We start from the raw sequence: 14,403 nt of genomic DNA, 5'->3' as shown, positions 1-14,403 counted from the left end.
ATGGTAACGTGGCAATTCTTAGAGTCCTCTACTACTGCTTCTGGAGTTTTCTTTTTTTTTTTTTTTTTTGAGACGGAGTCTCACTCTGTCACCCAGGCTGGAGTGCAGTGGCCAGATCTCAGCTCACTGCAAGCTCTGCCTCCTGGGTTCACGCCATTCTCCTGCCTCAGCCTCCTGAGTAGCTGGGACTACAGGCGCCCGCCACCTCGCCCGGCTAGTTTTTTGTATTTTTCAGTAGAGACGGGGTTTCACGGGGTTAGCCAGGATGGTCTCGATCTCCTGACCTCGTGATCCGCCCGTCTCGGCCTCCCAAAGTGCTGGGATTACAGGCTTGAGCCACCGCGCCCGGCCTGGAGTTTTCTTTCAAGACATCAATACTTATTCTGCAAAGGCCCATGATACACAATCTATTCGCACGTATTCCAGCAAAAAAAAAAATGACCCAGCCTTACCAAGTTGAGGGTAGGTGGTACCTTCCTTTCTCGGGCTATGAAGAGTTTGGTTGCTTGACATAGAATTAGGAAATTCCAGTCCTTCCTCCAACAACAAATATTTGCTTCACTAGTATGAAATTTACTCTTCACTGTCCTGTTTCTGTGCCTGTGTTCATGAAAGCTTTTCTTTTCAGTGCTAAATCACATTATCTTTTTGAAAATATTTTTAAAACAATTGAACTCAACAAATACAGTACCAGCAATGCACTTACCTCATAATGAACTGCCATGATCCAGTTTACTCATATAGATAGTGACAACTAAGTGAAGGTAACCTGGCTGACAGCTATTGTAAGAAGCATCCCAATTTCAGAGATGTGAACATTTGAAAAACTATTCATCTTGAAGTAGATGAATATGGCATTATCTTACTTCCAAGTTCTCTTTATTTTTATTTTTTTGAGACAGGGTCTCACTCTGTTGCCCAGGCTAGAGTGCACTGGCACCATCTCGGCTCACTGCAACCTCTGCCTACCGAGTTCAAGCAATTCTGGTGCTTCACACTCCAGAGTAGCTGGGATTGATTACAGGCACGCATCACCATGCCCGGCTAATTTTTGTATTTGTTGTAGAGATGAGTTTCACTATGCTGGCCAGGCTGGTCTCGAACTCCTGACCTCAAGCGATCCTCCTGCCTCAGCCTCCCAAAGTGCTGGGATTACAGGCGTGAGCCACCACGCTCAGCCCCAAGTTTCTTTACAGAGTAATTACTATCTTTATAATCAGAAGTTAAACTTTTTTTTGAGAAACTAAACCAAGTATGCAGCCACTGAAAATTAGTTTTTAAAGACTACAGAACAACAGGAGAAAATGTCATGATACAACATTAAAGGAAAAGGGCAAGAAAAAAGCAGAGTATAAAATTTGATGCACTACATGATGACAGCAATCTGAAACATACACACATTAAAGGCACTGAAAAGAAATCCACAAAAATGTGAACCGCAATTACATGAATGGGTAGAGAATATACATACATATATATTTCTAGAAGACTACTTTAACATTTGTTGCCCCCCAGGAGGGGAACTGGATGGCACACATTCCAGCAAGAAAAAATGACCCACTTTAGATGACTATAGATGACTTTTTTAAAAACTGAATTTTGGGAGTATTTTCCAAATTTTCTTTTTTTTTTTTTTTTTTTTTTTTTTGAGACGGAGTCTGGCTCTGTTGCCCGGGCTACAGTGCAGTGGCCGGATCTCAGCTCACTGCAAGCTCCGCCTCCCGGGTTTACACCATTCTCCTGCCTCACCCTCCCGAGTAGCTGGGACTACAGGCACCCACCACCTCGCCCGGCTAGTTTTTTTGTATTTTTAGTAGAGACGGGGTTTCACCGTGTTAGCCAGGATGGTCTCGATCTCCTGACCTCGTGATCCGCCCGTCTCGGCCTCCCAAAGTGCTGGGATTACAGGCTTCAGCCACCGCGCCCGGCCCCAAATTTTCTTTAATTTTATTTTTATTTTTTTGAGACAGGATTTTGCTCTGTCACACAGGCTGGAGTGCAGTGGCACCATCTCGGTTCACTGCAACCTCCATCTCCTGGGTTCAAGTGATTTTTATGCCTCAGTCTCCCGAGTAGCTGGGATTACAGGCACGTACCACTATGCCCGACTAATGTTTATATATTTAGGAGAGACAGGGTTTTGCCATGTTGGCCAGGCTTGTCTCAAACTCCTGGCCTCAACTGATCCATCGGCCTCGGCCTCCCAAAGTGCTGAGATTACAGGCATGAGCCACCCTGCTCCGCCAGGTATTTTCCAAATTTTCTTTAAAGTACACGTATTGCAAAGTATATGTGTTAAATATGTATTGATATAATAGTTTGGATCTGTGTTCCCACCCAAAACTCTTGTCAAATGGTAATCTCCAGTGTTGAGGGTGAGGCCTGGGGGCTAGTGATTGGTTTAGTATCATCCACTTGGTATTATCCTCTTCTCACAAGATCTGATTGTTTAAAAGTGTGTCATGGGCCGGGTGCAGTGGCTCACACCTGTAATCCCAGCACTTTGGGAGGCCAAGGCGGGCAGATCACGAGGTCAGGAGATCAAGACCATCCTAGCTAACATGGCGAAACCCCATCTCTATTAAGAATACAAAAAATTAGCCAGGCGTGGTGGTGGGCGCCTGTAGTCCCAGCTACTAGGTGAGGCTGAGGCCAGAGAATGCCGTGAACCCAGGGGGCGAGGCTTGCAGTGAGCCAAGGTCGCGCCACTGCACTCTAGCCTGGGCGACAGAGCAAGACTGTCTCACAAAAAAAAAAAAAAATGTGTCATGGCCGGGCATGGTGGCTCATGCCTGTAATCCCAGCACTTCGGGAGGCCCAACTGGGTGGATCACTTAAGCTCAGGAGTTCAAGATCAGCCTGGGCAACATGGTAAAACCCCCTCTCTACTAAAAAGACAAAAAAAAGTAGTCAGGTGTGGTGGCACACACTATAATTCCAGTTACTCCAGAGGCTGAGACATGAGAATCACTTGAATCAGAGACATGAGAATCAGTTGAGCCAGGAAGACCGAGGCTGCAGTGAGCAGAAATTGCACCACTGCACTCCAGCCTGGGTGACAGAGTGAGACCTTGTCTCAAAAATAAATAAATAAATAAATAAAAGTGTGGAGAACCTCCCCTTGTTTTCTCTCTTGCTCCTTTTCTGGCCATGTAACATGCCTGCTCTGCTCCCTGTTTGCCTTCCACCATGAGTGTAAGTTTCCCCTCCTCTGAGGCAGAAACAGACACTAGTGCCATGCTTCTTATACAGCCTGCGGAACTGTGAGCTAATTAAAACTCTTTTCTTCCTAAATTATCTCATCTCAGGTTTTTTTGTTTTTGTTTTTGTTTTTGACATAGGGTCTCACTTTGTCACCCAGGTTGGAGTGCAGGGGCATGATATTGGCTCACTGCAACCTCCACTTCCCAGGCTCAAGTGATCCTTCCACCTCAGTCACCTGAGTAGCTGGGAACATAGGCACACGCCACCAACCATGCCTGTCTTTCTTTCTTTCTTTCTTTCTTTCTTTCTTTCTTTCTCTCTTTCTCTCTTTCTCTCTTTCTCTCTTTCTCTCTTTCTCTCTTTCTCTCTTTCTCTCTTTCTTCCTTTCCTTTCCTTTCCTTTCTTTTTCTTTTCTTTCTCTCTCTCACTCTCTCTCTATCTCTCTCCCTCTCTCTCTTTCTTTCTTTTGAGACAGAGTCTTACTCTATTGCCCAGGCTGGAGTACAGTGGCATGATCTCAGCTCACTGCAACCTCTGCCTCCGGGATTCAAGCAATTCTCCTGCCTCAGCCTCCCAAGTAGCCAGGATTACAGGCACCTGCCACCACATCCAGCTAATTTTTGTATTTTTAGTAGACGTGGGGTTTCACCATGTTGACCAGGACCTGACCTCAGATGAGCTGTCTGCCTCGGCCTCCCAAAATGCTGGGATTACAGACATGAGCCACCTTATCTGGCCAGGTATTTCCTAATAGCATTGTAAGAATGGACTAATACACGTATCAAAGAGAAAAAAAAAATTAAAAAATTGAACTGCTGCCACATACAACCCTGTCACACCTGCAATCCCAGCACTTTGGGAGGCTGAGGTGGGAGGACTGCATGAGCCTAGGAGTTTGAGACCAGCCTTGGCAACGTGGTGAAATCCGCTCTCTACAAAAATTTTAAAATTAGCCAGATGTGGTGGCAGGCACCTGTAGTCCCAGCTACCGGGAAAGCTAAGTGGGAGGACTGCTTGAACCCAGGAGGTCAAGGCTATAGTGAGCTATGATTAAGCCACTGCACTCCAGCCTGGGTAACAGAGCAAGACCCTGTCTCAAAATAACTAACTAACTAGCTAACTAACTAATTAACTAACTAAACTAGCTAAATAAATAAAAAGTGCATCTAAAAACATTTAATTTGAAACATTCATTTGAAAACATATTTTTAAAGGGTTGAAGTTGGTTGGAAAGAGCTGTGGATTGGAAACTTAAGGGGGCAGCTAGTAGACACCACATCCCTGGCTCAGGCTCGCATATTGCTGGCTACGTGCTCAGCACCCATCCGCCTTCCTCCTTTCTGAAGGACTCCTGTTCAGTTCTGGTCAACTCACTCTCAGCTCCAGGTCTAAGGGTAACCAGACTCCTTGCCACTCATTGGTTTAGGAATGAGCAAGAGACATAATTCATAACAAGACAAAGGAAAAAAAAAGATCTGCTGGGCTTTCTGAGAACATTCTCATCAGTTCTTCTGGAAGCAATTGTCTCTATTACTCCCAGATGTCCAGCAGGCTGTGTCCCAGAGCCATTCAGCCCAGAGTGACACAGAACAGACCAGGAGAGGGGGACTGAGTTGCTCCCAAGGTCCTGCCACAGGACCTCCAATTCCATGCACAAGGGCAGCTCAGCTTCTGTCACTTGCAGCCAAGACATCCTAACTAGTGGTGGCCCAATGGTGCCATCTCACCACTGCAGGCTTGACACACTTTTAAAGTTGTATTTCCTACAGTTCTGTTGTTTTCCCCAGGACTTGCTACATAATTTGCAGGGCCTTGTGCATGTGAAAACGTAGGGTCTCTAGTTCAATAATTATTAAGAATTTCCTGATGGTGACAGCAGAGCATAAAACCAAAGGCAGAGTCCATCCAAGCCTGGGGCCCTGTGAGACGGAATGCATCACACACACATGAAGCCACTCCTGACCTTGATTCTTGTTTTGTTTTTGTTTTAAGACAGGGTCACACTGTGGTTGCCCAGGCTGGAGTGCAGTGGTGAGGCTCACTACAGCCTTGACCTCCTAGGCTCAGGTGATTCTCCCACCTTAGCCTCCTGAGTAGCTGGGATTACAGGTGTGTGTCACTGTGCTCAGCTAATTTTTTTTTTTTATTTACTTTTATTTTTTTTAGATGGAGTCTTGCTCTGTCACCCAGGCTGGAGTGCAGTGGCGCAATGTCAGCTCACTGCAACCTCCACCTCCCGGGTTCAAGCAATTCTCCTGCCTCAGCCTCCCGAGTAGCTGGGGTTACAGGCATGCACCACCACGCCCAGCTAATTTTTTTGTATTTTTATTACAGAGGGGTTTCAGTACATTGGCCAGGCTGGTCTCAAACTCCTGACCTTAAATGATCCACCCGTCTTGGTCTCCCAAAGTGCTGTGATTACAGGCATGAGCCACCTCGCCTGGCCATTTTTAAATTTTTAGTAGAGATGGAATTTTGCTGTGTTGCTCAGTTGGTCTCAAACTCCTGGACTCAAGCAATCCACCCGCCTCGGCCTCCCAGAGTGCTGGGATATAGGTGTGGGCCACTGCATCCAGCCTGTCCTTGATTGTTATCAAGGAAAAGTTCTCCCTGGCCTTATGACTTCAATTACCTTGGATCTATAGTTGACATTCCATGCTCAAGGTCCAAACTTGTTTTTCCAAACCCTCTCTTTTATAAATCTTATCGGCCTACACATTTGAATATGTAGGCTCAAACCTTTACTCCTTAATCTCTCCTACCCTCCTCCCTGCCTTCAAAACTTCTGATTCCCCATCCTAGACAATAACACCACCATCCACTAAGTGACCCATTTTGTACACCTCCTTGTTTCACTTTCACCACATCCTCTCAAGTCCCGTCAATACCACTTCTGCAATGTGGTCCAGGCACTGCTCTGGCCTAGCATCCATTCCATGGTCATTAATTTGGGCAAAGCCTCTGCTGAACCTTCACAATAGCCTCTAGTCTCCCTCTGTCCCACTTCAGGCCACACTGCCGCCAGAAGGATCTTTTTATAACACAGACCTCAGCACGTCATTCACCTGCTTCAAAGTCCTAGGATGACAGATGACCCCTTTCAGAGAATAACTCATCAAAATTCTCTCTCTTTTGGACAGCTATTTAAAAAGAAGAGTCATAATCTCAGAGATCCTGTTATTCCACCTCTGGCAATCAAACCCAGTAATGTGAATTAAGGAAAAGGCTCATTGTACAATGATGGTTGATCTGGTTTGGATATTTGTCGCCTCCAAATCTCATGCTGAAATGTGATTGCCAGTGTTGGAGGTGGGGCCTGGTGGGAGGTGTCTGGGTCATGGGGGCAGATTCCTCATGAATGGCTTGGTGGCCCCCCCCCACAATAATCCGTGAGTGCTCACTCTATTAGTTCATGCGAGATCTGGGTGTTTAAAAGAGCTGGCATCTCTCTCACTCCCTCTCTTAACAGGTGACACGCCTGCTTCTCCTTTGCTTTCCGCCATGATTGTAAGCTTCCTGAGGCCTCACCAGAAGCAGATGCTGGCACTATGCTTCTTGTACAGCCTGCAGAACTGAGAGCCAAATAAACCTCTTTTCTTTATTAATTACCCAGCCTCAGATATTCCTTTATAGCAACACAAAACAGACTAATACAAAGTTCATAGCAGCAAATAGTGAAGAATTTCTAACAACAGCAGCTAACTCATATTGAGTGCTTGGTATACAGCAAGCATGTGCTAAACACATTTCATAGCATTTAATTCTCAAAACAACTCTGTAAACATGTAGGACTGGGAGGCTAGGAATGATTAAGTGCCTTGCCCAAGGTCCCACTATAAGTGACCTCACATTCTCTAACCCAGGTCTGTCTGACACCCAAGTTCATACTTTTACCTACTACAGTTTTACCTACTACAGGTAATGACTAAATAAGTTACTAGTCACGTACTTGTGGAAAGTTAATGTTAAAAATTAGTTACAGAACTGGACATGGTGTCTCACGTTGTAATCCCACCACTTTAGGAGGTAGAGGCAAGAGGATTGCTTAAGCCCAGGAGTATGAGACCAGCATGGGCAACATAGCGAGACGCTGTCTCTACAAAAAATAAACAATTGGCTGGGCATGGTGGCATGTAGTCCCAGCTACCCAGGAAGCTGAGGAGGGAGGATCACTTGAACCTGGAAGGTTGAGGCTGCAGTGAGCCATGATTGTGCCACTGTACTCCAGCCTGGGCGACAGAGCAAGACCATTTCAAAAAAAAAAAAAAAAAAAAAAAAGTTATAAATACTATTTCACAACATGCTTACATTTACTATTATGTAAATAAGTGGAATACAAAATGCAGGATAATTTTTTTGTTGTTGTTGTTGTTTTTGAGATGGAGTCTCGCTCTGTCGCCCAAACTGGAGTGCAGTGGCCAGATCTCAGCTCACTGCAAGCTCCACCTTTCGGGTTTACGCCATTCTCCTGCCTCAGCCTCCCGGGTAGCTGGGACTACAGGCACCCGCCACCTCACCCGGCTAGTTTTCTGTATTTTTTTTAGTAGAGACGGGGTTTCACCGTGTTAGCCAGGATGGTCTCGATCTCCTGACCTCGTGATCCGCCCGCCTCGGCCTCCCAAAGTGCTGGGATTACAGGCTTGAGCCACCGCGCCCGGCCGATAATTGTTTTAAATATAGAAAAAACTGAACATAGGTATGCTAAAATGTTAACAAATAGTAAAGTGATAGAATTAGAAATACTTCTTTCTTCTACTGTTGTGCATTTTCCAAATTCTAGTGAATGCATTAAACCTTCATGGACTCCCTCTTACCTACAGGATAAAAATCAGTTACTTCAGCACTGCCCCTAAGGACCACCCGAGTCCACACCATCTGCCCTTCAGCTTCTCCCCTATCCTGTCAGTCCTGCAGGCCTCGTGGTCTCCCCATTGCCGGGAAAGCCTTTTTCCCTCTTCCCCACCTGCCGAGTTCCTACTCCTCCCTTAGGACCCAGCTTCATCCTGGATACCCTTCGGGATACCCATCCAGCCCTTCTGGATAACCTAGAGCAGCAAGCCTGCCTTACTCCGGGGACTCAGCAATCCGCTTGTCCAGGAGCCTGCAGGTGGCCCCACGGCGCCCCGCCCGCGTGACGCAGCCCACGTGGTCACGGTCCGGCCCCGCCCCGCGCTCGCGCAATCCCCTTCTCAGGCTGCGTTCGCTTTTTAGGCTGCGCGGGTGTCTGTTCGGCCACCTTCCTAGGCAGGTGTATCCGCGACTCGCGGAGCCTCAGTCACCTTTCACTTCACGGCAGCGGCGCCCCGCCCACACCTCGACGCTTCGGACACCCAAAGAGTCGGAGGGTGGGAAAGTGCGTACCTTTTGGATCCGCTTTAGCGCCATCCTACCCCGCTGCCGGGGACCCGGGCGGCCCGGCCAGGGCTGCCTGAGGCGGCCGGCTGCCGGGTCAGCCGCCACCGAGCTGCACGCCGGGAGCCGCCGCCTGCGCTTGCGCGCGCGGGGCACTGTGGGGCCGTCGTCGCCGCGTGCCGAGCGTCCTGGCGCGGCCGAGGGGAAGCCGCGGGGCTGCCCCGGTTACGCTGGCCACCCGCACCTGGTCCTGTGGCTTCGACCACTGGTCAGCAAGGCCCCGGAGAGGCCAGCGAAGAGGAGGGGCTCGTTGGCTTTACGGAGACGCGCGGAGCACCCTCAAGGTGCCAAACGCTCGCTTGCTCCCTGTTCCTACATCCTGGGCGTCTTCCCAGGCTATCATATAACTCCTGAGAATAGTGGTTCTTAACTCTGTAAGTATACATACTCTTGTACGCCTTATGGCTGGATGCGTTACAGCCATTTCCATGTAGATGTCTGTGCATACGTGCACACGCACAACTCTCCGCAGTTTTGGAGATCTCCGTGTTCAGTCGTACCTCACGTGATCTTGCACTGCCAATGTTGAGAACCAATGCCTTAGACTATGCATTTACCAAACTTCATTACCTGTCTCCTTCCTATTTTCCTAATATTTGGCAGGCGTCTAGGTCAGAGGTGTTTAAACTGAGGGTTATGAACTATTTAGTGTGTCACGAAATCAATTTAATAGGTGGCAACCAACATTTAAAAAAAAAAAAAGCCAGACGAGGTGACTCACGCCTACAATCCCAGCACTTTGGGAGGCTGAGGCAGGCGGATCACTTGAGGTCAGGAGTTCGAGACCAGCCTGGCCAACATGGTGAAACCCCGTCTGTACTAAAAATACAGAAATTAGCTGGGCATAGTAACGTATGCCTCTAATCCCAGCTACTTGAGAGGCTACTTGAGAATCACTTGAACCCAGGAGGCAGAGGTTGCAGTGAGCCGAGATCGCGCCACTGCACTCCAGCCTGGGCAACAGAGCTAGACTGTGTCTCAAAAATAATAAAAAATAAAAATAAAAAAGAGAATAAAATGTCAGTGCCTTTCACACAGTAAAGGTAAGAATTGTGGAAGTTTTGTTGCTGTGTATATGTAGATGATATTTAATCTTCAGACTGAGACATGTTTGAGCATGAAAGTAGTTGTTAATATAATTACTCTGGGACCAAAGCTGTAATCTAGGATTGTCTCCAGCCAGCTAGGACACATGGTCACCTCTATGTTTGTACTCAGTCAGGAAATAAAATGTATTATAGACATTTCAGTGGTTACCCAGCTTTGTCCCTGGCTTTCATGCTCCTATTCCCCCAATCTGTCCTCCACACAACTTCATAAACTGTCTGAAATATAAAGCTTACCACACTGCATCCTTACCCAGAACTCTTCAAGGAAGCCCTGTGGCCTATAGCATCACATTCACTGTCATTCAGGGGCCTTCAAAACCCAGGATCCTCAGCCAGGCACAGTGACTCACGCCTGTAATCCCAGCACTTTGGGAGATTGACGTGGGTGGATCCCTTAGTCCAGGAGTTCTAGATCATCCTGGGCGACATGGTGAAACCCCATCTCTACAAAAAATACAAAACTTAGCTGGGCATGGTGGTGTGCACCTGTAGTCCCAGCTACTTGGGAGGCTGAGGTGGGAGGATCACTTGAGCCCGGGAGATCAAGGCTGTGGTGAGTTGTGATGGCACCACTGCACTCCAGGCTGGGAGACAGAGCAAGACCCAGTCTCAAAAAAACAAAAACTCAAAACAAAATCAAGTATCCTCCAGCTTTACCTTCTCCTTACTACCTCCAGCCCACCTGACTATCAAGTGTTTCCATCACCACAGCATCTACATTCCTTGACTAGAGCATTCACCTTCCAAAGCCAGCTCAAGCATCACCCATTGAACGGCCCAGGTCAAGCGCTTCCCCTTGGTGTCAAACATTTACAACAGAAAGTTTTGTTAGTCTATGGACCATCCATCCTCCTACATTATTGACATGGCCTTCCCTCCCCATAAAACAAGTGATTCTAGATTTTATAAATGTTTATATATTTGTGTAAGAACATATAAATGATTATGTGCTAAGAATATATATGGTGGTTTTGAAGTGTCAAATCTCAAAAAGTATTTTTGGATGGTAGGTTTACTAATGTGTTAATTTCTAAAATTTCTAGAGAGAATTTGCATCATTTGTATGATTCAGAAAAAAAAGAAACAGGATAGAAAATGAAAAATTCTGTTTCTACTCCCTGTTGGTAGTTTAGTGCATAGTTTTCTAAACTTTTTAGTATGCTTATATGTAGTGTTTCATTTTCAACATTGAAATAATTTTAGATGTACAGAAATGTTGCAAGAATAATACAAAATTGGTCAGGTGCAGTGGCTTATGCCTGTAATCACAGCACTTTGGGAGGTCGAGGCAGGTGAATTGCTTGAGGCCAGGAGTTCAAGCTTAGCCTAGCCAACATGGTGAGACCCCATCTCTACAAAAAATACAAAATTTAGCCAGGTGTGGTGGCGTGCACCTGTAGTCCCAGCTACTTGGGAGGCTCAGGCACAAGAATTGTTTAAACCCAGGAGGCAGAGGTTGCAGTGAGCTGAGATTGCACCACTGCACTTCAACCTGGGCAATGGTGAGACTGTGTCTCAAAAAAAAAAAAAAAAAAAAGAATAATACAGAGAAGATTTTTAAATGGATAATTTTGACTACACAAAAGTTTAAAACTTTTGTCAAGCAACACCAACTAGAAACCAAAAAGACAGCACGCACAGAATGCGAGACAATGTTTGAAATAATAATATCTCACTACAGTCTAAGATCCAGAATATATTAAGAACATTTAGAACTCAATAAAAAAGACAAATAACCCAATTAAAAACTGGGCAAAAGATGTGAATAGAAATTTCTTCAAAGAAGATACTCAACTGGGCAATAAGCACATTTTAAAAAATCAGGCTGGGCGTAGTGGCTGAGGCCTGTAATCTCAACACTTTGGGAAGCTGAGGTTGGAGGATTGTTTGAGGCCAGGAGTTTGAGACCAGATTGGGCGACATAGCGAACCCCTGACTACAGAAAAATTTAAAAGTTAGCCGAATGTGGTGGTGTACATCTGAGGGCCCAGCTACTCAGGAGGTTGAGGTGTGATTATTGCTTGATTCCAGGAATTTGAGGCTGCAGGGAGCTATGATTGAGCCACTGTACTTCAGCCCAGGAGACAGAGCAAGACCCTGTCTCTTTAAAAAAAAAAAAAAAAAAAAAAGGCTGGGCACAGTGATTCACACCTGTAATCCCAGCACGTTGGGGGGCCGAGGAAGGCGGATCATGAGGTCAGGAGTTTGAGACCAACCTGGCGAATATGGTGAAACCCCATCTCTACTAAAAATACAAAAATCAGCTAGGCGTGATGGTGCATGCCTGTAATCTCAGCTACTTGGGAGGCTGAAGCAGGAGAATCGCTTGAACCTGGGAGACAGAGGTTGCAATGAGCTGAGATTGTGCCACTGCACTTCAGCGACCTGGGCAACAGAGCGAGACTCCTTCTAAAAAAAAAAAAAAAAAAAAAAAAAGAGGCCCGGTATGTTGGCTTACATCTATAATCCCAGCAGTTTCGGTGACTATCTGTGGTGGGAGGATCACCTGACCCAGGAGTTCAGGACCAGCTTAGGCAACATGGCAAGACCCTATCTCTACAAGAAAAATTTTTTTTCTTCACCAAAAGCAGATAACTTGAAAAAATTTTAAGAATTAGTAGAGCACAGTGGCGCATGCCTGTAATCCCAGCTATGATTGCTTGGGCCTAGGAGGTTGAGGTTGCTGTGAGCCCCATTCACGCTACAGCATTCCAGCCTGGGAAACAGAGCAAGACCCTGTCTCAAGAAAATAATAATCATTAGACATAAGGGAAGTATAAATCAAAGCCATAATGAGGTACCACTTCACACCCTCTGAGATGGCTGTAATTAAAGGGACAGACAACAAGTGTTGACAAAGATGTGGAGAAGTTGGAACCCTCATACATTCTGGTGGACTATAAAATGGTGCAGTCATTTTTGGAAAACAGTTTAGCAGTTCCTCAGAAAGTTAAGTGATGCCAAGTATGGTGGCTCACGCCTGTAATCCCAGTACTTTGGGAGGCCAAGGCAGGTGGATCACCTGAGGTCAGAAGTTCGAGACCAGCCTAGCCAACATGGTGAAACCCTGTATCTACTAAAAATACAAAAATTATCCAAGTGATGGTGCATGCCTGTAATCCCAAGTATTTGGGAGGTTGAGGCAGAATCTCTTGAACCCAGGAGGTGGAGGTTGCAGGGAGCCGAGATCGCGCCACTGCACTCCAGCCTGGGTGAGAGAGTGAGACCACCTCTCAAAACACAAACAAACAAACAAAAATGGAAATTAGCTGGGCATGGTGGCCTGCACCTGTAATCCCAGCTACTTGGGAAGCTAAGGCAGGAGAATAGCTTGAACCTGGGAGGTGGAGGTTGCAGTGAACCAAGATCGTGCCACTGCATTCCAACCTGGGCGACAGAGTGAGACTCCATCTCAAAAAAAAAAGAAAGAAAAGAAAAAGAAAACCTTGTTGTGCTTTTATTTCAATGCTCAATTATTTACAGAAAAACATATAATACCTTTTGAATTTAGTGTTCACACACAGAATTTCTTTTGCAAGAAACCTTCCATAACTTGTTTTAAACCTTTATCTCTATCTTATCTAATTGAAAATAATCCTTTAGCCCTAGACAAAAATTTCCATGTCCATTCCTTCTTAGAACATTTTACTGAGATTATATGATTAATGATTATTTGCTAAGGTTAAGAGCCTTACTAAGTCCCTTACCAAAGTCCTGGGCCTGGCCAAGTTGTAAAGTAGGCAAGTTGAACAGTTCTCAAAGTCAAAAGAAGTGGTTTATAACTGTAAAACATTTAGCAAACCTAATTATCTGTCTCATATAATTTAGACCACCTGTCTACATTTTAACAACAACATTTACATTTTACCAGTAATCTTTAAGACTGTTTTTATTTCTCAAGGATTAAAGTCACACGAACTAAAAGGCATTATAGCTTTTATTTTCCCTTCAAAAATATTTGATCGAAGCACTTATTTTCCTTTAGGCCAATTAATTGGATCTCTTTTTTTTTTGTTTTTTTTTTTTTGTTTTTTTTGTTTTTTTGAGACGGAGTCTTGCTCTTGTCGCCCAGGCTGGAGTGCAGTGGCGTGATCTCGGCTCACTGCAAGCTCCGTCTCCTGGGTCCACACCATTCTCCTGCCTCAGCCTCCCAAGTAGCTGGGATTACAGGCACCTGCCACCATGCCTGGCTAATTTTTTGTATATTTAGTAGAGATGGAGTTTCACCGTATTAGCCAGGATGGTCTCGATCTCCTGACCTCGTGATCTGCCTGCCTCGGCCTCCCAAAGTGCTGGGATTACAGGCGTGAGCCACCGCGCCTGGCCTAGAGCTCTCTTTTTTTTATAGACATCACACACAACACATGTAACTGCACAGACAAACAGAAGCAGATCCAGTAGTTACAAGATTTTCTGTTCACCAATCTCCTAATTGGACTATTGGCCTCAAGTGGGGCCCTTTAAGAGCAGGGCTAGAAAAGCATGCAGTTTCCAGGGCCCAATAAATGGGGATAGCTGGAAGACAAAAACAGATTTTGAGGGGGACCTATCTGCTTTTAATGCTGGGTTTTTATGAGTAAAACAGAGGTTTCTACCAAAATGGCATGCATAGCACCTTTTCTCTTCTTCTCAAGGAGTCCCAGGCTATCAGAAATTATTTTAGAGCCTCTCATGTGTG

The 14,403-nt window shown here is 45.7% G+C and overlaps 2 protein-coding genes across 7 annotated transcripts in view; one reads left to right on the top strand and one right to left on the bottom strand.

Annotated features, from left to right (window-relative positions):
* UBE2D4 (ubiquitin conjugating enzyme E2 D4 (putative)) overlaps positions 1-8,695 on the bottom strand; it is a 39,864-nt gene extending 31,169 nt beyond the window's left edge. For 4 of the 6 annotated variants that reach the window (XM_030931918.1, XM_010374541.2, XM_030931917.1 and 1 more), the window contains exon 1: positions 8,566-8,695. In XM_030931918.1, the coding sequence (XP_030787778.1) occupies positions 8,566-8,589 (24 nt within the window). In that variant the 5' untranslated portion in view covers positions 8,590-8,695. The remainder of the gene's footprint in view (positions 1-8,565) is intronic. The other 2 variants (XM_010374544.2, XM_030931920.1) reach the window with 2 other exon arrangements.
* Positions 8,675-14,403, top strand: part of LOC104671132 (up-regulator of cell proliferation) — a 48,595-nt gene continuing 42,866 nt past the window's right edge. Inside the window, exon 1 of the mRNA XM_030931911.1 lies at positions 8,675-8,990. The gene's annotated coding sequence lies outside the window, so the exon portion shown is untranslated. The remainder of the gene's footprint in view (positions 8,991-14,403) is intronic.

The sequence above is a fragment of the Rhinopithecus roxellana genome, chromosome 6 (assembly GCF_007565055.1).
Source record: "Rhinopithecus roxellana isolate Shanxi Qingling chromosome 6, ASM756505v1, whole genome shotgun sequence".
NCBI lineage: Eukaryota > Metazoa > Chordata > Mammalia > Primates > Cercopithecidae > Rhinopithecus > Rhinopithecus roxellana.
Note: the sequence above shows the minus strand (reverse complement) of the source record. Positions and strands in the feature narration are given on the sequence as shown.